This window comes from Paramisgurnus dabryanus, chromosome 6 (assembly GCF_030506205.2).
Source record: "Paramisgurnus dabryanus chromosome 6, PD_genome_1.1, whole genome shotgun sequence".
NCBI classification, from domain to species: domain Eukaryota; kingdom Metazoa; phylum Chordata; class Actinopteri; order Cypriniformes; family Cobitidae; genus Paramisgurnus; species Paramisgurnus dabryanus.
This window is the reverse complement of record NC_133342.1, coordinates 1,577,701-1,601,430: the sequence shown is the minus strand read 5'-3', so window position 1 is coordinate 1,601,430 and position 23,730 is coordinate 1,577,701. Positions and strand designations below refer to the sequence as shown.

Sequence of the window (23,730 nt, the reverse complement as noted above, 5' to 3'; positions counted from 1 at the left end):
CAAACACAGTTGCATTATTATTATTTACTTTTGAACAAAGTTTTTTTTCATGCAAAATGATAATACATTTGAACGTTTATTTTCTCTATTGAAAGTGTTTAATGCTGTTATGTGATGTGATTAAATAAATTAAATAAATTTTTACAGTAAAAATTAAAGCCTACTTGATTATCATTTTGTTGTGGGGATTGGGGACAGGTGGGACTCAGAACCCTTACCTACCTCCAAAGTGGGGAATGACAAAAAAGTTTAAGAAACACTGTTTTAGTCAATGCTACTTTGTATACTGTAGTTAAAGAGACACTCACTTATACTGTATATTTTTATCATTTTTATTAATATTATCAAGCAGTTTCCTGAGGTAGGCTATACTGAAGGAGTTGAAGGAGCTTTTCTCATTATTCATTAAATGCTGTGCATATAACGTATTTCAATCAATTAAGCATACACCTTCAAAGATTAAAAGATTTGTAAAGTCAATAAAACAGTTTAGCTTAAACTAAAGACAAAAAATTAAATGGTTATGTATAATGTGGGGGTGTACAGTAAGTACTAACCGAATGTGACCACTCCAGTATAAGAACCGCCTGCAGTCATTTTTGTGATTCCTGCGAAAGCACCTTTGGAGGTTTTACGATGGCATGCATATTCTTGACGAGGCACACAGATCATATGCTATGTCAGTATTGTGTCACGTGGCCACGAGCGCTCTGTCTCGCGCTCGCGTCTGAAATCCCGTGTGCGAGGCGCGCGCTAGCCATCCTCCCACCCACACCGCGCCACCGTCAAGCGTCTCCACGAGCATCAGTAACACCAAAAGAAACGGATTCAGCAATCATGCGGACGCGCGCTGAATACGGTAAGACAGCTGCGTTTGTACGATTTACGCGTTCGGACATTGGTTTGTGTTGCTCATGTCGGGGTCCAGGGGCTCGCGTCGAGGCGATGCAATTGTTGCGCCGCTCTGTTGCGGCTCTTTGTCAACGCAGCACTATTGGAAACGGGTGTGCATCGACATTTTAAACGCACATTTGTAGCCAGTCCTTTTAAATAGTAAGTGTGTGTGTGTAAGAGTGCGCGTGTACGTGTGTCCGTTTGACAGACTTGTGATTTTTTATTTTAATTCACAGCCTGTCCGCCCCGCGCCTCCCTTCCCGAACCAAGTCCTTAAATGACCCACGGCCACTAAGGAGCTCGCGCTTTCCCCGTCCGGATCATGGCATGCGCCCCATCCCGGACTTCCACACGCGCGGCGCCGAGGTTCGAGAGCAGTGAACATGGGGATCAGGTCCAGAAATGCCGCTAGCGGGGCCGAGGACTCCCGCGAGCGGAAGAGCGGGCTGGCCGGAGAGCTGGAGCAATGCGCGGTGCAGGAGAGGGACGGCGCGCTGCTGCTCGTCGGTTCGGCCAGGGAAGCGGACTTTAAACGGGGCTCGCAGAACATCGGTCTGCTCGCCAAGACGCCCCTGGGCTACACTCGTCCCGTGAAGAGGAATAACATCAGGAAGCGGCGGATCCAGAACCTCATCTACGATGCGCTCGAGAGACCGAGAGGATTGGCGCTGCTCTACCACGCGTTTGTGTAAGTAGACCCAATGCGTTTAATACCTAGAAGCGACCACACAGAGGGAACATCCCTATTAAATATTCATCGTAACTGTTCAATTCAGTCCTGTTTATTTGATAAGCTTCTACCAACACATAATGCTCAAAAGCAACTTTATAACAGTTCTTAACTAATCCCATAAAACAACAGTGTCCAGGAAAACTCCACAAAAATGTACTTTATAAATAGGAGAAGAAATGAAATTCAAACACACAACAGGAAAATTACAGTTCTGTCATAACCAAAAGTTGAATGGAACAACTGGATTTTGTTATTTTCATGAATGAGGTTTATTGTTTGATCTGAATGACCAGACAAAAGTGCGACTTTCTCTTGTTTTAAGCAAGATATCAGTCAATGACTCATTGCTCAGAGTTTGTTCAGAAGTTGTTAGTTGTTAGTCTGCCTTTGCTGTGAGCTTTCAAGTGTTTAATATGTGCTGGCGCTCTCCATGGTGCTGAAACCGAATCTAACCTCCAGCTGCTACTGCAAGAGCTTAGCGTCCAGAAACCAAAGCACCAACAGCTGTCCAAGCAGCAGATCATGGTGGCATGAAGGCACCTTACGACTATAGAGCCACAGATGTGCCTGTGATTATTATGTCTCTATTAAAAATGATGCTGTGTTCACTGACACCGACTAAAAGTGTTGTGTGGAGCTGTCTGTGGTTCTGATTTTAATCTTGGTGCAGCCATATAAAGTCATTTTACTGTAGTAGAACATTAAAACTAAAAGCGACTTGCAGTGCAATAAATGCAGTACGCAGTTGGTGTATACTTTGTTATTTGGAGGCAAGAAACCATGTTACGGTTGCTTAGCTGAAAATAGTTTTCAATTTTGTATTAGCATGCAGATGAACATCACCCCTTAAAGCCATAAGCACGGTAAACTGTAGCATAGACAAAATAACACATAATTCATGGGCCATTTTCTGTTCAATGCTCTTAAGGCCTAATGCAGGATGCATCACATGTGTGTGTGCGTGTGTGTGTGGTTTCTCTGACTCTACCAGGGCTTTTAACCAGAGCAGTTTGTCTCATGTGAGGTTAGTCATTGCCATATTAATGTGAATAATTGATTTAAAGAAACATTTATGTGCTCAACAATGTTTTGGCATTTAAGTGTGGTTTGTGTATATGAATGTGTGTATTGGGGACAGCCTGAGGAGTTAATAACTCTGCTCGCTCCCACCCTACTAGTGGAAGAAGGGATTAAATTAAGTTGTTAAACACAGGGTGTGGCTTCCTTTTCTGTAGTTTAATGGATGCTTTGTTTGTTCCGGTATTGTAGGGCTATCACTGAAAATTTAAAGATTAAATGAAACCAATAATAACCAATATTAACATTTAAATCAGCTTTGAATAGTACTGGGTATTTAAATAAACTATAAACAAGCAGATATATTTAAGTAAAATAAGATGTCAAGCTTTGGCCATGCGTCTCTAGATGTAATTAGTTGTGTCGCAGGGTGGGTGAGTGAGTCAACGATTGGTAATGAACTCTAACCAATTACTTTTGTTGTTCCCATAGCGATGAGTTGCCTTTGAACTAGAAGCTGATTTAAGAGAAATATATCAGTCTTTACATTCAGTTTGAACCGCATGTACAGCAGGTGATAATGTCATACAAGATCTGTGAGGCTAAGATGAAATGCATTTTGAGCAGGATACTTATTCCACTTCTTAAGTGTTCCTGAAGCTCCACTGGTAGCACTGTGTAAGCATTGCAAAGGTCATAGGTTCGGTCCCTAGGGAACACATATAGTGATAAAATGTAAACCTTGTAATGCACTGTACGTTGGTTTGGATAAAAGCATCTGCCAAATACATAAAGGTAAATGTAAATGTAGCACTCAAGTACTTCGAAGTGATATCATTGTTCGATAACGGCAGCACAGTAAGGTGATTTGGTTTATTTCCTAAATCATTTCACATCTCCGGTCATATATTCCAGTAGTTTTACCAATGGGATAAGGGATGAGACAATACAGTCTATATCGGTATGGTCCGATATGACCATCCTTTGCAACAGAAGCTTTGTAGTTGTGCACTACAAAAAAAAAAAAAAACAGGAAAACCCTGTCTTTGAATTTTATATTCATAATACGCTGTTTCAATAAAGGTGATCGTGACATCTCGCATAAGGCTTTGACTTGCATGAAAACTAGATATTCACCAAAATACCGGTCAATAATCGGTATCGATTGAATAAAGAAATTTTTATGGTATCGGCCAATAGTTTAAAACAGCCGATAGTAATGGCTGATATATCCTGTCAATCAAAAGAGAACAGGAAAATGCAATGAATTAGAGCTCTGTGTATAGAAAATGCAAAGAAACATCACCAGTTTAAAGGGACACTCCACTGTTTTTTTAAATATGCTAATTTTCCTAGAATTAAACATTTGATTCTTACAGTTTTGGAAGCCATTCAGCTAATCTCTGGGTCCGTAGCTAGCACTTTTTGCATTGCTTAGCACAATCCATTGAATCTGATACGACCATTAGTATCACACAAAAAAATAACCAAAGAGTTTCGATATTTTTCCTATTTAGAACTTGACTCTTCTGTAGTTAAATCGTGTACTAAGACAGACGTAAAATTAAAAGTTGCGATTTTCTAGGCAGATATGGCTATGAACTATACTCTCATTCCGGTGTAATAATCAAGGACTTTGCTGCCGTAACATGGCCGCAGGAGGCGCAATGATATTACAGAGTGCCCGAAAATAGTTCCAGTGGTAACTTTCAATGGCAGGGGAAGCAGCAAAGTCCTTGATTATCACGCCAGAATGAGAGTATAGTTCCTAGCCATATCTGAAATCTCAACTTTTAATTTTCTGTCAGTCTTAGTTCACGATGTAACTACAGAACAGTCAAGTTTTAAAAAGGAAAAATATCAAAACTCTTTGGTTATTTTTTAGCGCAGTGCTAATGGTCTAATCAGATTCAATGGATTATGCTAAGCTATGCTAAAAGTGCTACCGCCAGACCCGGAGATCAGCTGAATGGATTCCAAAACGTTAAAAATCAATTGTTTAACTCTAAGGGAGCTGGAAAATGAGCATATCTTCAGAATTGAGTTAATGCAAGTTAAAATAACCACCAAACTATCCGTATCGGCCAATATCACTCTAAATAATCGGCTGTAGCTATCGGTGGAAATTTTTTATATTGGTGCATCTAATGACATTTTTCTATCAGGAATATACTGGGATATTTACTATATATTGCATTTAATCCCAAAGTTAAAGAGGTATGAATTTTGGTCAGTATTGCCCAGCAATAAGAACTACACACAAACATGTTACAAAGGGCAATAAGATTCATATGATTTAGTGGTTCGCTGCAGGTTTTAATGTTTTACGCATATGAGGAAGACCAACAACTAAAAATTGAAAATAAGTATAAAATGAAAAAAATGTCCACCCGTTATTGAAATTTACATAGAAAAAAATTATAAATGTAAAAAGTATTTTTTTATATCTGTGGGTTGTGAAGTGTAAATGAAAATCAACTGTTTTTATCAAGTGTATATTATAAACAGCCATGCGGTGATAGTAGTACTGTATGAGATCAGTGATTCTGCTTAGCTCGTAAAAAGGAAGGTTTCAGGTTTCATACATCCATGATACTTGCTCTTTAAACATTTGACAGGATGTTTCTGCATTGTGTTCTCATTTTGCATTTGGATATCGATTGGAGACCCCCACTTACAACCGGGAATCAGGAAGCATTTGGCATTCTGCACTCAAATGTTTGTTGTCTAGCAAAACATGTTAATGTAATATATTGTAATGCATGTCGACTAAAAGCAAAAAGGTAATGCTGACTAAAGGTTAAGATGGTGACATTAGTTTTATGTAGACCCACTTGCTAAAAGTGATCGTTCAACCAAATGAAAATTCTGTCATTATTTACTCAACCTCATGTGAATTTCTTTGTTATGTTGAATACAAAAGAAGATATTTTGATAAATTATGATAAGCACACAGTCAATGGTACTTATTAACTTAAATAGTATTTTTCCTACTATAGAAATCAATAGGTACCATGAACTATGTGGTTACCATCATTTATCAAAATATATTTTGTGTCTTTAAAGTTTTTCTGTGAATCATGAAAGGAAGCGTTAAGCAGATCGTGACTTTCAGTTTATTGAAAATAATAAACTCATATGGGTTTCAAACAACACAAGAGTGAACAAGAGACACCAGAATTTTTAGGGTACCACACTTTTACTGTGTGCTACATTGAACAAATACCAGATATAATGCATTGTGGTGCAGTGTTTACACTCTCAGAAAAAAAATAGTTAATTTGGACGGTACCTTTTCAAAACGTTTTTAAACCTAAAAGGTGCATATTGCACCTTATGGTGCTTTTACATTGCATAGTACCCCATGGTTTGGTTTGGGTCAGGTCACCTCATTTTGGCTTGTCTAGCTTTTCCACTGAGTTTAGTAACACTTCGCAGTGGGAGGGATTATAGGCGTGTCCTTAACAGGTTTACTCGAGACAGCGCAAGCTAGCATAGAGGTAAAGCTAATCTTTTACGTTATAGCAATTTAGTGACGAGGGAAGAAAATTCAAAATTGGTGTTCGGAGTGTCATTTGTATATGTGTTCAGTGCATCATGCGTACCTATGTGCATCATGCGTCATGTCAAAATACGTACCTTCTGCACACGTGTCGAAAGGGATTGTGATAAAAGACGTTCACGTTCACAAAATACTCGCAAGACATTAACACTAAACTCTGATTACGCATGAGATTATGCGAGTATCTGGCAAACACGAGCATCTCTTTTATCATAAACCCCTTTGAAGTGGGGTGCCAAACACATACTTTGACATGACGAGCCACACACATGACGGGCTAAATACATGTTTTGCCGAGCTTCATATAGTGCGCCCTCGAAAAATAAGTCACCGGCTGCCACTGCATCCCAGTGACAACTTTTGTACTTTTTATTGAGAGTGTTGAGGTCAAATGGTAGCTTTTTGCATTAGCAGTGCAAAGGTTGTGGGTAAGAGTCCCACTACCAAGGAACACACATACTAACAAACACAGCTTAAAAATCCCTTTGGTTAAAAGTGTCTGCCAAATGCATAAATGTAAATATTACTATGTCTCAAATTAAACCCTCCTTGCACAGTTGGCGTAACAAATAGGACATTTATTGTTACTGACATTTATGTCGCCATAACTTCATGTTATTAAGTACAAAGACAAAACTGTAAGATGCCACTGCAGCTGGCCTGTAAAACTTGTCCATATCCTGTCGGTAACAGGGGCCAAAGCCATTGACTTCACTCTTGGCCAGAATCTCTAAGTGAAATCTGATACTGACAGCTACAACAAAGTAATATATAGAGCTGAGCGTGGCATAATGTGAGAATTTATGGGGGCTGAATGTGACTTGAGCAGCAGGATTTCCAAACGGTGGGATGGCCGCTTATATCTGGGCAAGTAATTTAAAGGTTGATGTTTTAAAGCCGAGAGGCAGGGATTTATGGGATGCGTTACCCGGGTCCTTCATCACAATTTCAACCTTGCACAAGGCATTTAACCCCAGGTTGCTCTGGGTGGGCAGTCACTGTAATAAATATATTTGTAGTTGCTCTGTATAAGAACATGTCAGCTAAATGTCTAATAAGGTAACATTGGATTAAAAGGGGCAGTGAGTCGAGTTAATCTTAAAATGAGACTGTTGCCACAACTCAATGATAACTGAAGGTCAGTCAGTCGGTCATCTAGGGTCATATCTAACATTTTAACTCATCTGCTGGTGATGAATGTGTGACCTGCATACACCTTGAGGAGTGGAGGAGGTCACTGTTAAGAGCTTTATGTCGTCCCAGTATCACCACTGATTAATCTTAATTCACATTTTACAAAAGCAAACAGATCTGTCCCCATTTCCTTTGGTGTTTATTAGTACATGTTTACCATATGCAAAAGGTACATACTTAGATAATTGCGTCTTTACTACCATATCAATACGAGCCCGAATCAGAACCAGAAAAATTATGTACTTTGGCATTATTAAAAGGACATTCCACTTTTTTTGAAAATATGCTAATTTTTCAGCTCCCCTGGAGTTAAACATTTGATTTTTACCGTTTTGGAATCCATTCAGCCGGGTCTGGCGGTACCACTTTAGCATAGCTTAGCATAATCCATTGATTTGAATTAGACCATTAGCATCGCGCAAAAAAGATATTTTTCCTCTTTAAAACTTGATTCTTCTTCTTCTGTAGTTACATCGTGTACTAAGACTGACGGAAAATTAAAAGTTGCCATTTTCTAGGTCTTTGCTGTTGTATCATGGTTGCAGCAGGCGAAATGATATTACGCAGCCCCTGCAAGTAGTCCCCTTGGTATCTTTCAATAGCAGGGGACTATTTTCAGGCGCTGTGTAATATCATTGCGCCTCCTGCAGCCATGATACGACAGCAAAGTCCTTGATTATTACGCCAGAATGAAAGTATAGTTCATAGTCATATCTGCCTAAAAAAAAAATCACAACTTTCAATTTTCCGTCAGTTTTAGTACACGATGTACTTACAGAGGAGTCAAGTTTTAAATAGGAAAATATCAAAACTCTTTGGTTATTTTTTTGCGCGATGCTAATGGTCTAATCAGATTCAATGGATTGTGCTAAGCTATGCTAAAAGTGGTAGCGCCATACCCGGAGATCAGCTGAATAGAATCCAAAACTGTAGCTGTAGGGAGCTGAAAAATTAGCATATTTTCAAAAAAAGTGGAGTGTCCCTTTAAAGGCCTAACTTTAAAGATTAAGTAAAGTACTTAAGTCATAGTAGGCATTTATTCACAGGACAATATATTAAATTCTTTATATTTATACCACGAGGCTGTTGAATGCTGATTGGTTGAGAAATGTCCCACAGGTCACGTCATGACGCATTACCACCTTGGGTGTGCATTATTTTCAAATAATTCAACGGCCTGTCGTCAATTATTCCCTACTTATGCTTTTTGGCAGATGCTTTCATTGAAAGTGACCTACAGCACATTACAAACAGTATGTGTGTTCCCTTGGGATTAAAACCATGACCTTTTCTGCCCTACAAAGGCTCCTTAATTTGCTAGTGCAGAGGTAGGCAAGGTCAGTCCTAGAGAGCTACAGTCCTGCATTTTAAATATGTCATTTACAGGACATTACGAATAAAATGATCAACTAAACTCTCAGAAATAAAGGTACAAAACTGTACCTTCTCTGTCACTGGGGCTGTACCCTTTCAAAAAGTACAGCTTTGCACCTAAGGATTTCATTTTAGTACCTCAGAGATACATTCTGGGACCAAAGAGAGCTTAGTACCTCAAAATACACTGTAAAAAAAATCCGTAGAAATTGCAGCTGGGTTGCCGGTAATTTACCGTAGATTTACATTTATGTTTTTTACTGGCAACATTTTGTTCAAAGTTAAATGAAAATTAAACATTTACAAGTCTTTATCTTTACAGAGTAAAACTAAAAAACAGCATCAAGCAAAACATTCTGGGAAACAAAATCTGGACCAAAAAACAGAAAAAGGTTGATGATGATTTCTGGTTCCCAGAATGCTTTGCATGAGGCTGTTATTGTATAGTTTTATTCTGTAAAGATAAAGACTTGTTAATATTTGAAATTTATTTAACTTTGAACAAACTCTTGCCAGTAAATAACATAAATGTAAATCTACGGTAAATTACCGGCAACCCAGCTGCAATAACATTGTAATTTCTACGGAATTTTTTTACAGTGTACATATTAGTATCTCAAAGGTACATATTGGTACTAAATGTTTACATATCTGTACCTAATGGTCCATACAATTACCCTTTTAAGGGGTGCTGCCCCACTGACAGCTAGGGTACATATTTTGACTTTTTTCTAACAATGTAGGTTCTTAAGGTACAGTAATCTATCCAAAATTGTATTCTGTTTTGTAGTCCTGTAAAGGTATCAAACGGAAACAGTTTTGTACCTTTATTTCTGACAGTGTACAGGTGGTAGGGTAACTTTAGACTTTTTAAAAAGCAGCTCTGCAGTGGGTTAACACTGAAAACAGTATCACCTCACACTTCTTCAGTAGGTGCAAAGCATTTTCCTCCCTTAACTTCATTACCCAGCAATTTGAAGCCACATGGTGATTCCTCACCTCTTGTTGGACTGTGCAAGCAAGATTGTTTGGTTTGTGTGTGTGTGACCTTCCTGGTCATATGAAAGGTTACACGGTTTTTTTTTCTCAGAGTGAGAGAAAAATCCATTTTTGTCAAGTGTCTGTGTAAAGCTCGAGGCCAAAATCTGTCTCTTTTCCTCTTCTCTCTCTCTCATCACACACGCACACACATATTTTATGTGGAGGTGTAAATATGTTTGTGTGAGCGCATGTGGGGTGTTTGTGTGTGTGCTCTCTGTGGTTCTGTAATTCGCAGATCATTTTATTACTGCAAGTTGTTGTGATATCAAGTGAGATAGGAAATGGCTTGCTGTCTGAGTGGGCACGCTGTGTGTGTGTTTAGTTATGTTAATGAATGTTAACAAACCTAATTGCTAAACCAAATTATGGGTGCTGGACCACTTAGGCTTCTGTGGTTTTGCTGTCAGCGCTGATGCTTTGCCACAATTAGCCATGGTGGTTATGGTGTATGGGTGGCCTGAGTTTGAATCTGGGTTATTTTCAAGCCAGCATTGGGTTCTTGTTTGACTCTGTGGACCCTGTACCGGGTCCAGAATTATCTTATTTTGACTTAATATAAAATATTCCTTTAATTTTTAATGGTCTGTCATGGACCCAGTACCACATATGAGATACTGTTTGAAAGCGTAGAGTCTCTACTTTCTGCAGATATGCATCACTTTGAGATATCTCTTACTGTAAGAAAGTTATTTACACTTAATTTACACTATCACCCCCCCACAATTTTTATATGATTTAATATTCACATATTTCATATTTTTCAAGTATGACAAACATGGGCAAGTCTAATATCAAATGAAATCACTCTCAGGAATAAGGCTACAGCGTTATTTTTGTCCTATTATCATCACATATCCAACAATCATCGAATGAATAATGAGGTAAAAAATGGTCTTTTGTAAACATATGTGAAACTTGACTGTGGACTGCCTCAGATAGCACAGATAGCAACAAATGATACACCATCTTTTATCTTAGGTCCTACTCTAAACAATGAGTCCATTCACAGCATTTTCCTTGGTTTTGTGCATAATTAATCCCTTGCTATTTATTATATGTGCAAAACAAAAAATTAATATTTATATGAAAAATGTATTTTCACACCCTTCAGTAAAATGAGAATAACTTTTGAATGCGACATGCTAAAGAGTTCATTCTTTTTTGGGTGTTTACTGTCTGCTGCTGGTAACAACCAGAACTGTCTGCAGTCTGCTAGAGCACCCAGAACCAGAGTTATACACTATCAAAGACAGTATTTACAACATAAAAAATAAAATTTGGTGTTTCATCATATGAAAAACAACATAAATAACAATATTTGTCACAAACAGCAGCTTTTTATGTAACTTGAAAGGGTTTTCTGTAAAATTATAAAAAGAAATTGCATTTAGTCCACTGTATGTGGTTATGGGAGCACTTCAAATATTTTTAGGCGGAAATTAAATACAAAAAGGGTATTATTCCTCCCTTCAGTTGAAGTAAAATAACTTTTGCATTTATAATGATAGAGAAAACATTCCTTTTTCCTCTGTAAGCTGGCAATTGCTGGAATCAAACTAAACTGTCTGCAGGTTTCTTTACCACTCAGGGCCAGAGTTATACACTTTTAAATACAGACTTTAGAAAAAAAATATCAAAAAGCGCCTATTTATTTTTGTGTTTATTAGAGGACTGACAACACATACAACCATGTTGAGCACTTTTAACAGTGTTTTATGTAATTTCAAAGGGTTTCCTGTAAAATGATACCAAACTTTTGTATGTGCACCTCTGCTTGTGAGTATGAAAAGCTTTTGAAATTGGGTAGGCCAAATCCAGGTGGAATTCCCCAAAATAGCCTCAGAGGATGAATATGCATATGCATTTCTAATAGTTTCCGTTTAGACGCAAAATTTATGGGAGGACATTCAGGGGCGTCATGCACCATTTTTTAAGGGGGCACAGTGTGCACAGCTTACAGAAATGTGTGCATATACAGACATCAAACGAAATATTATAGAGCTTTCAGTCTTTTCCATAGTACTTACATTTCTAACAATCTGAACACACCTGCTTTCATGCAAAAACCTCCAAAATGAAAGTGTTGACTAACTTTCATATCAAATACTATTTAATCGGAATAATTACATATTAGTATCATATATACATCTGAAACGGCATGTTTTAATAAATGACTTGTTTAATTGTGTCATTAATGCATTTTGCACAACAACTGCATTATCCTATAAAATTTATGTAATTTTAAATCCATTAGGTATATAAACAACGAAAATGACATAAGCTATAGCCACGTGATTGATTTTAATGTTCAATAATGATCTAAAAAATGTGTAGATAAAATTATTAGAGGAATGCATTATTGCATATAATTTACCTCATATGTGAGCATGTGTGATTCTGCGCCCCCGTGAACTCTGGCGAACTTTGGCGTTGTATCAAGAAGGTGAATCTAGAAATCTACTAATATAACATTGAGACTGTCACATTTTAAACCATACATTTTCTACACAGAGGAGGTTAACTGCATATTACCGTACTGGGGTTTGGAAATGTTGTGAGCGTTTCTTACACGTTTTAATTCCTCAGATAGCAAAATGCAGCAGCAACAGCAAAGAGCCTGTGAGCGCGCACAAATGCTGATGACATCTGCGACTGCGCTGTTTGCGGCGCCTGCCACCATAATAAAGTAATGTAACACGATCAAAATGGCAAAAATCTCCGAAAAGTGACAAGAATGCAGCACATAATTGATAATATTGTGCATATTAAACAGATTAAAAGACAATTAACAGATTAATGGACGCCTCTTTGATTTTGAGGTTGCATGCAAAATCCATTTGGCTCAAAAAAAAGGAAAGTTTGAATGGGCATGACGCCTCTGAGGAGATTATTGTAATGATTCACGCAACGCGATTTACTAATGTTTGCCTGTGTGATATTATTGGTTTTTGCGCCATTATAGAAAAAAACATGTATTAAGTCTTTTTGCCCTTGAAATGTCTGAGATGGTAGCTGATAGAAGAGGCATTAGAGAGCGCGTGGTACAAGGCAGAGGATTTTGTAATATGTAACAGTTTATTTGGAATGCCAGAGGAACATATTATTCAAAAATATTGTTTGCAAAGCCATTTTTTATTTGCAGGAAGAAAGAAGTCACACAATACCAGGCGTTTCAAAACTTATTGTAAACCTTCACTTTTTTGTGTCCTATGGCTTTGTTAGCTGTTATGTCTGAACTCACACATTAGTAGATCATGCACAACTCATCAGCTCTGCTTATTTACGACCCTGAACTAATTTGCGCTGCTCATTATGTTGGTCATTATCACCTGTTGCGCCTTTTTAGTAAATAACCTGCAGATATGACCACTTCCGTCTGCGCTTTTTTGGAATTGCGCTCTGATGCCATATTGCCCCGTTTAGTAAATGTGTTTTTCAAATTGTTCTTTAACCATAAACAAAAATAAGTCAGAAAGGTGTCCTTCAGGTCTCTACAGTCCTTCATTTTCATAATTCAGTGATGTTGAATGAGTTCGGGAGCTTGGTGAACCGAATTCTCTTTGGCTTGTTATGTTAATTTAGCCTTTTCAGCCTCCCAGGTATTTTCTGTGTATTGTTTACGTTAGCTGAATAACTGTTAATGTGTACGTTAACATGTACGTACATCTCTTCGGCCTGTTGTTCTGTAGGCTATGCTGTTGTTTAGTTGAATAACTTGCCTTTCCAGATTAAATGTCTGTTCTTGGGCTTGGATTGGATTGTGTGAAATTATCTTCTAAATAAATGTGATTTACAGTCTAGTGCGACTTATATATGTTTTTTCCTCTTCATTAAGCATTTTTGACCGATGCGACTTATACTCCGGAGCGATTTATAGTCTGGAAAATACGGTAGATAAATTATAAATGCATGTTAAAATTGCCACTTTGTAGGTGTGAGCAAAAATTTGCAGTTTTGGGTGTGTCCTTTTAAATGCAAATGAGCTGATCTCTGTACTAAATGGCAGTGCCGTGGTTGGATAGTGCAGATTAAAGGGTGGTATTATCCCCTTCTGACATCACAAGGGGAGCCAAATTTCAAAGACCTAATTATTTACATGCTTGCAGAGAATGGTTTACCAAAACAAAGTTATTGGGTTGATCTTTTTCACATTTTCTAGGTTGATAGAAGCATTGGGAACCCAATTATAGCACTTGAACATGGAAAAATCAGATTTTCATTATATGTCCCCTTTAACGAGTGATAATTTGACTTTTATGCACGTTAGGTGACCTGTAATTGCAAAAAAAAACTGTTTATATTGCAATTTCCTGAAAAAAACCCTCACCTGAGCATGAAAACGTTTTTGCGCTATATGGTAGTTAATGCGAATTGCCGTGTTTCCATCGGATGCATTGTGCACAATTTAACGAGTAATGGAAATGCGGCTAGTGATAGCTCACGAATCATTCCCCTTCCAGCAACATTTTACTTCCTGGCCCAGTTTTAACCACTATGCCACACCGCCAGATCTTACCACTGCTTACATCCTGCTTGGAGTTCTTAATTAAATCTGCACATTATTAGATCTGATATTTTTTGTATACTTAATGCCAAAATCCAAGCAAAAACATATTGTAAAGGGTTCGGTTGAATATTAGTTTTGTAAGTAAACCTCTTAAATTAAACAGGCAATATGTAATGCTATAAAAATAAGGAGGTGCATGGTAATTTTGGAAATTGCATGACAAAAAGTGAAAAACAACCTTAAAAAAAGTAGTTCAGTAGCACTGTTGAGATGTGTAAGTCTTGTTCACAAGTTTGCTCAGTTAGTAAAGCATTGGGTCCGCAGCGCAAAAGGTCATGGGTTTGATCCCCTGGTATCACGCAGACTGATAAAATGTAGCTTGAATGCACTGTAAGTCATTAGGATAAAATGTACATGTAAAAGTGCCTTAAGCTGTTTCTTAAAGAAGACAGAAATTGGCAGAATAAACCCTGTGGTTAATCCATTCACTTTTTATAGTGTTATTGTACATATACATGTTTTCAAATACATTTTTCATAAACAAACATAAGCGCTAAAATGCGTTTATTACAGTAACATGTTTAATTTACATTAAAGTAGCATCTACCAGTTCTCTTCATCTCTATTTGCTCTGGCCGTTTTATTGCCTCCTCGAGTACAGAGTCATGTGATATGTTACCACGGTAACGTCTCATCGTGCAGAGGAGGGCTGCTCAACTGTCTGCCGATGAACATCCACACTTCCAGCATATTTACAACACTCACACCAGACGCATACTTACAAACACTTCTAATTTAAGCAGTTGCCGTGCAACCAAATGCAAAATGCATGGAAGGTTTAGCAGAAATGTAGGAAATAAAACACATACATACACATTAAATAATGTAGACTCATGCATGTGCATGTTTTAATATGTGTGTGTGTGTGTGTGTGATAGTGACGTTGTGTGTACATGTGTTTTATTTCCTATGCATGACACAGGGAGTTACTCTGTTGCTCAGCAACTCAGCATCCTTAATTAGAATCACAGCTAAAAGTGAACAAACAGATTATTCTCACATAGAGAGACAGCGTGTGTGTACATGCGTGTGGCATACTGTAGATGACTTCTGATGTACAAGTAACTGTTAGTACATTATGCATTCACATTCATGCATTTGGGAGACATTTTATTTTATGTTTGTTTCCTGGGGATCGAACTCAAGACCGTTGTGTTGCTAACACAATGCTTTACCATCTGAGCTGTAAGAACACGTTAATTTTCTGTGTCCGTGCCTGCGGATGAGTAATATATAATCTCTGAGTCATAGCTAGGCATGACGTACTGTAAACATACATTTTTCTCCATTAAGTTTTCTAAATATCTAAAATCACCAAACATAATGGGCCCTATCTTGCACCCAGCACAATTGACTTTGTCAGTGACGCATGTATCATTCATATTTTGCACCGGTGCACAGCGGGTTTTTCCCTCCACAGACGCACGTCGGCAAACTAGGGAATGAACTTGCGCTCCCTGGGCGGTTCAGCGCAAAAAAGGAGGCGTGTTCCGGCGCAAACCATCCCTGATGCTATTTTGCAGTTTCAAAAAACAATTGCACCACTGACCAGAAAAAACTAGTCTAAAGTCAGTGGCGCGTTGCGCGTGGTTCATTATGCTATTTTAAGGGCGCATGCTTGACCATAATGTATAGCGTGCACAACGCGCACACACTTTGCTTATCTAATCTACACAGATGCAACAATAATTGTTTGCAAATCATAAATTGTTACAATAAAAAATATTAACACATGAGATAAGGAAAAACATTGTGGTGAGCATTGTGGTGATAGTTTTTATTTATTTTGTGTTGCTGCGTTAAAAATTTATCATGCAAATAACGATTAAAATATTTTCATAAGTTTGTTGTGTGGCTGTATTACGTTTATTTTATGTAAATAATAATTAAAATGTTTTCATAAGAAACCTTTATGTATGTGAACTTGATTTGTAAGAGTACTTTGGGGTTGGACCTTGCTTGCGTTTCTTGGGTCCGATTTCAAAGCCCCCAAACCCTTTCAGCGGTAGGGGTGGACGCAGCGATGTCCTCTGCTGGCGTCAGGTCATGTGTAGAGGCAGATCCACCTCCCGTTACACGGCGTGGCCGATTTATGCTGGCAAGCTTGGGATTCCCCCGTCTCCTGACATCATTGTAGCGCTTGCGGCGCAACGTCCTGGGGATGCCAGCTGATGAGACAATTGTGGCTATTTCCTCCCACGCCTGTTTAACCGACGCTGATTTGGGCGGATTTCTCCTATCCCCATACAAAACAACTTCTCTGTCTTTGACTGCTCTTACAAGAACGTCGGTCTCATCGGCTGTAAAACCGCTCCTGGCGTGCGCCTGGTAAATCCGTCATAATAATAGCAACCTGCCATGGAACTTGCGCACTTGCGTTTAAAGGGAATGTTGGATAGCGTTCTGATTGGTTTATTTGACGTTACGCCAAAACCACACCTATGAATAATGAACCTACTTCAGACCAACCCCTTATTGATTTGCATCTGGCGCAAGAGTTATTTTTCCCGCCGGGAAAATAGCAACAGCGCCCAAGATCCGCCCACAAAGTCACTTGCGCTTTGCGCTTCGCACTTGCGTTTCAGATCGTTAAAATAGGGCCCAATATGTGATCTTGTCTGTGAAAACACAGCTAAAGTCTTTTATTGTGATTTACTGTTTATTACATAAACAGATCCTAGATAATGTAAAGAGCATTGTGTGAAAATATAACATTGATATATTTAATATTGACTGAGTAAGGTCATGCCAAAGATTGAAATTATAGTGAAATGAATAGTTGAAATTAAACTTTGATGCTTATAAACTCATAGACCTCTGTTCTGTAAAGTTTACCTTCAACCCTTATCAAACACACCTGCCAGAAATGTTTATGTAATTCATACAGACATACAGTAAATAGATGCCACAGCATATAAATGCCAATAAGTTTTTCGATATTGTGGAGGACAAAACTTTCCAATAAACACTAACCGATGAACAGGGACCTTTATTTAAATAAAAAGCACAGAAGTGGTTAATTTTAATGATTGTGAAAACACAGGCTTGTGAAGCATTGCAATTGGGTCAGACATTATTGTGCCTTTAAATATAGATAAACTGCAGCTCCTCTGTTTACTTGTATGTGATTATAGGGCAGTCTTGGCACTGCCAGTATTGCTGTGAATGCAGTGTCAATATATGTCTATGGCTGTTGGAGATAACTTCTGCAGGATGGTGGCCCATCAGGAGGAGAATTGGACAACATTGACCTCCTATTCACCTTATTTTTGATGTAAATGTGGGTGCTGCCATCTTTGAGTTTCTTTGTGTGTGACGTCCGGTGAGCCATTACAGCTAACGGTAGTCGTATTGCGATAGACACAAGTGTGCCGTTTTGACTTTTTAATGTTTATTATGAAATCTAGGAAGACCGGCATAATTTGTGCAGTTACGGGTTAATATAATAGCTAATACAAACGCAGTAAATCTCTATAAAACATTTGTTTTAACCATAATCCAAGCACAAGAGCCAAATGTGTACTGTATGTGGCGCACTTGCAACTATTATCTGTATCCACACATCCATCCAGTAAAACCTTTCATAGAAAGTACCAGTAAACAATACAATAATTATTCAAAAACAACTAATTTTATGCTGATAAAAAATATGCTGACTTAGCTGGTTTATTTATTCTGCTACTATATATATTATTACAAAAAATTACAGTACAGAATATATACACCATAAACTGCTTATTAGTTAATGTTTATAATTGTTCTGAATGTGTTTGTGTTTATTTTTGTTATGTTTTAAATTAAAAAAATATTTATTAGTTATCGAGTCCCAATTTTTTCCAAATAAGTAAATAATTTCACAAGCTCATGCCTCATCTACTGCATAATAATATTTTTATATAAAACGAAAACAATACTGAATACCTAATATTAGTTTAATATGTTTATTATGATTTGTTCAAATAACTTACGTGTTGAATGAGAAAGTTTGCTGCTGACTGTCGGATCGCGTGAAGCTTGATGTGTCGCCATAAAAACTTAAACAAGTCGATTAAAAATTGCTGTTTAAAAAACTCACACCAGAGGGACAGCCTGAAAGATTAAAAACACAAAGTCTTGATATATTCCATGTACAAACACTCGAATGACTTTCCCATTGTAAAGATGCTGGTATGTCTCTGTGCTTTTTTTTTTCCGCATTAAAGGCCTGTCACCCCCGAGCAACAACACAAAACGATTGAATATATCATCATGTGATATATCAGGCCACTTCATTTCATCCTCACACTGGTTCATACATGGCAGGTGTAGGAAATCTGTACCATAACTGTTTTTAATCATGTTTTATGCATGCTCCCACCCACCACAATGTTTTCTACCGGCTGGCTATTGAAATGGACGTCTCGCACAAAGAAGGGAAATACTTCACTTACAATCGCGTTTGAAAATAAGGTGGATAGATTTATATTGTTATTTAAAGAAGTTATATTAGAATGCATTATATTATTTGAAAATCAGCACTGTAAAAAAAATGCCAGTTTGCCAGAAACTTACTGTACATTTAAATGTATGTTATTTACTGGCAACAGTTTGTTTAAAGTTAAATGAACGTTAAACATTAATAAGTCTTTGTCTATTAAACTTTAAAATAACAGCATTATGCAAAGCATTCTGGAAACCAGAAATCTCATCAACCTTTTTCAGTTTTTTACTTCAGATTTTGGTTCCCATAATACTTTGCATGAGGCTGTTTTTTAGCTTTATTCTGATAATTTTATGTTTATTAAATGTTTAATGTTTATTTAAGTTTGTTTATCAAACTGTTGCCAGTAAATAACATACATTTAAATCTACTAATTTACTTGCAAACAGCTGGCAGTAATACCGTAAATTCAATTTTTTTTTACATTGAATGTACTAAATATATAACATATTATAACCTTTAGAATTTCAAACCTTTCTTATTATTTTAAGCATACTAGAAAATTTTCATTCATTTTCTGATGTCGGCTAGATGCAGTGCTTAACACATGACCGTACACATTACCGCAGGCTGTCTCTAAGGTTATTGAATTTTATTCCCACCCATTATGAGATAACAGAAGTAGGACGGATGTGAATTAACGGTTTCAATGAGGATTGTTAAGTGAACCTGTCACAATTATGCAGGCTTTGCAAAGAGGATGTTATTCAATACAGGAATTAACATGTTAACTACACATTTCCTTCACCTGTCAAGATGCCTTAATGTCTTAAAGGCACAGTAGCAGTCATTTTTCATTTAAAGCCACACACATAATGGTAATTACAACTGAAATGTTTTGGTGTTTCTCTATCCACCTTAAGTGATGTAACGTTTTTCCCTTCTTTGTGCGAGACGTCCGTTTCAACAGCCAGCTGATAGAAAACAGTGTTGTGGGGAGCATTTAAAAACAGTTATGGTAAAGATTTCCTACACCTGCCAAGTATGAACCAGTGTGAGGATGAAATTAAATCTTATTTTAATCGACATGTTTGAGTTTATATGGCGACACATCAAGCTTCACGCGATCCGACAGTCAGCAGCATCTTTCTCATTCAACACATTGTAAGTTATTTGAACAAACTATAATAAACATATTAAACTATTACATGTATTCAGTATTGTTTTCGTTTTATAAAAATATTATTATGCAGTAGATAAGACATGTGCTTATGAAATTATTTGCTTATTTAATTTTTTTAAAATTTAAAACATAACAAAAAGTACACGCAAACACATTCAGAACTATTATAAACATTAACTAATAAGCAGTTTATGTCGTACGCTATATATTCTGTAATGTAATAATTTATCAATAATTTTTGTAATAATATATAGTAGCAGAATAAATAAACCAGCTAAATATTAGTTGTTTTGAACAACTATTGTATTTATTGTTTACATTTATTGTTTCTATGAAAGGTTTTACTGGATGGATGTGTGGATACAGATCATGGCTGTGTATTTGACTCTTGTGAGTGTATTATGGTTAAAACAAATGTTTTGTAGAGATTTACTGTTTGCACAAATTATGTCGGTTATTACTAACTGCACAAATTAAGCCGGTCTTCCTGGATTTCATAATAAACTTTTAAAAGTCAGTCAAAACAGCACACCTGTGTTGGAGCCGATGGTGTAGTGGACAGTGCTCCGACATATGGTGCATACGCACTTCCGGCGACCCGAGTCCAATTCCAAGGTTCTTTGCTGATCCCATACCCCTCTCTCCACCCTGTACTTTCATGTTACCTCGTAATTACTGTCTATCAAATAAAGGCAAAATGGGCCCAAAAAAAATTATATATATATATATATATATATATATATATACACATATATATATATATATATATATATACATATATATATATATATATATATTATATATATATATATATATATATATATATATATATATATATAAACAGCACACTTGTGTCCCTTGCAATACGACTACCATTAGCTTTAGTGGCTCACTGGAAGTTGTACACAAAGGAGCTCAAAGTCAGAAATAAGGTCAGGTGGATAGCTCAGTAGAAGACTATTTTGTAAGAAGGGGCAAAGGTTGTTTAAACCCAAGGGAATAAAGTAATGATAATATATATATACACCATATAATACACTGGATAAATGGGTCCACCAAATGTAAATAAATGTAGTGTATGTGTGACATTATTTTTAGAATCCAATCCATTTTCGGTGTAGTTGCTGTGTGTTGTAGTATGTACTGTATGTGTTTGTAGTGTTGGAGAGAAAGCATAGTATTCCCTGATATGACTGGACTACCATGCCTGGGAAAGGTAACACGCCATACTTCAGTGACAAAAAACTGGGTAATTTTTGCAATAGCTTAAATTAGGTGACAAATCTAGGTGACATAAAATGATTGAACAGAGTATTTATCCTTGTTCTGGGATGTGACATGTAGACAAAAAAATTTTGTTTGGGTCTGTAATGCCATAGAAGCTTCCTAAAAACCTCTCTCAGATAGCTCTATTAGGGTGGGGGATTTTAAACAAGCGGTTTTGCACCTATTTGGCTCCCCCTACTGGCTTAACTTGCAATCTCATTACTGATTGGCTGACTTTGCTGCCACTCAAAAAATGTAGCCAATTATTTTAAAGTGGAGGGGCAGTTAGATGCCTGTGATGTCATAAGCATCAGTTTTTCAGATTGGGCCGTTTTCTGGCTGACATTTCTAAAAGAGGAATTTCTATGAGACTGAGATGTTTAGCATGTCTAGCACTTTTTGTATATTTGTGAATGCGGGTAGACTACCATTATTCAACAAAGACAAGCTAAAAATGTTTTTTCATTCTCTGTCCCCTTTAATATATACTACTACTACACACACACACACATACTTGCTGCTTTGTGCTTATCTTTTGATCTCCAGTAAGAGCTGTAATCTACTGTTCCCTGAAACCAGCTGAGAAATACTGTGCTTTTAACATCCACATTCATAATAATAACCTCTAATGGTGCTACTGCTCTCTCTTTCTTTCGGTCTTTCTCTTATCCTCATTAGTACTTTAGTACCCAGTCTGCATTACTGCAAGCCTGTGGTATACTGTTGTGTGTTTGTGATTATGTGTCTGTCTGTGTAAGTGTAAGTGTAAAGGTTGATGTCCTGTAATGACTCATATACTGTATTTATGCTCCCATTAGAGCCAATATGCCCTCATCATTGATCAGACAAACAACCAAGCCAGAGGTTACACGCATGCACGCATACACACACCGTACCCTGATGCACTGTAAGTTCCTTTAGATAATAATTGGAAAATGCTTTGTATAATAATGATTACGTTTTTATGTTTCTGTTTGCGCATTTGCTCGTGACTAATCGTGTCTACAATGCAGTCTGATTTCATTGTGAAATTGGACACTGCTGGCATTTTGCACTATGGTATGATCATTAACTATGAGAGAACGTCCAGACGTTGGTATTATTGACTTCCCAAGCATACTATGTTGTAATGCTAGACGTGTTGTATAAAAATATTATTATTTATTTATAGGAGTATTTCTTATTTGTTGTTAAATCAAAATGATTGTTTTTTCAATTACTACCAATAGTATAAGCTGGTTTAGTCTCAGCCTCAGATGTCACCCCCACGGACCGTTGGCTAACAGTCGTCCTCTGATTGGTTGACTTGTACAGGATTTCTGGGAGACTTGCCTTATTTTTTAATGCTCCACTTGGAAACAACACAATGCTGAAAAGTATGCGAGGTTCGCGGCACAAAGTCTTTTAAAGACATCCAAGACTTGTGCTTGACGCAATAAGTGGAATCTAAAATAGGTATTTTAATGTGTTTGCCATCTGGCTACACGTGACTACACTCTTAAAACTACATCCTGGGTGTCTTAATTTTAACACATTGTTTTGTGTTAAACTATGAACACATTGGGCCCTATCTTGCACCCAGCACAATTGACTTTATCAGTGACGCATTTATCATTCGTATTTTGCACCGGCGCACAGCGGGTTTTTCCCTCCACAGACGCACGTCGGCAAACTAGGGAATGAACTTGCGCTCCATGGGCGGTTCAGCGCAAAAAAGGAGGCGTGTTGCGGTGCAAACCATCCCTGATGCTATTTTGCAGTTTAAAAAAACAATTGCGCCACTGACCAAAAAAAACTAGTTTAAAGTCAGTGGCACGTTGCGCATTATGCTATTTTAAGGGCGCATGATTGACCATAATGTATAGCGTGCACAACGCGCACACACTTTGCTTATCTAATCTACACAGATGCAACAGTTATTTTTGCAAATCATAAATTGTTACAATAAAAAATATGAACACACGAGATAAGGGGAATCATTGTGGTGAGCATTGTGGTGATAGTTTTTATTTATTGTGTGGCTGCGTTAAAAAATTCTCATGCAAGTTTGTTGTGTGGCTGTATTACGTTTATTTTATGTAAATAATAATTAAAATGTTTTCATAAGAAACCTTAATGTATATGAACTTGATTTAAAAGTTTACTTTGGGGTTGGACCTTGCTTGCGTTTTTTGGTTCCGATTTCAAAGCCCCCAAAGTCTTTCAGCGGTGACGGTGGACGCAGCGATGTCCTCTGCTGGCATCAGGTCCTGTGTAGAGGCAGATCCACCTCCCGTTACACGGCGTGCCCGATTTATGCTGGCAAGCTTGGGATTGCCCCGTCTCCTGACATCATTGTAGCGCTTGGCGCAACGATGGGGATGCCAGCTGATGAGACAATTGTGGCTATTTCCTCTCACGCCTGTTTAACCGACGCTGATTTGGGCGGGTTTCTCCCATCCCCATACAAAACAACTTCTCTGTCTTTGACTGCTCTTAC

At 37.5% G+C, this 23,730-nt stretch overlaps 1 protein-coding gene across 1 annotated transcript in view; it reads left to right on the top strand.

Moving 5' to 3' along the window:
• The first annotated feature begins 720 nt into the window (after window positions 1-720).
• Window positions 721-23,730, top strand: part of kcnq3 (potassium voltage-gated channel, KQT-like subfamily, member 3) — a 62,516-nt gene continuing 39,506 nt past the window's right edge. Inside the window, exons 1-2 of the mRNA XM_065266271.1 lie at window positions 721-859; window positions 1,131-1,582. Coding sequence (XP_065122343.1) covers window positions 1,278-1,582 — 305 coding nt within the window. The 5' untranslated portion in view covers window positions 721-859; window positions 1,131-1,277. The remainder of the gene's footprint in view (window positions 860-1,130; window positions 1,583-23,730) is intronic.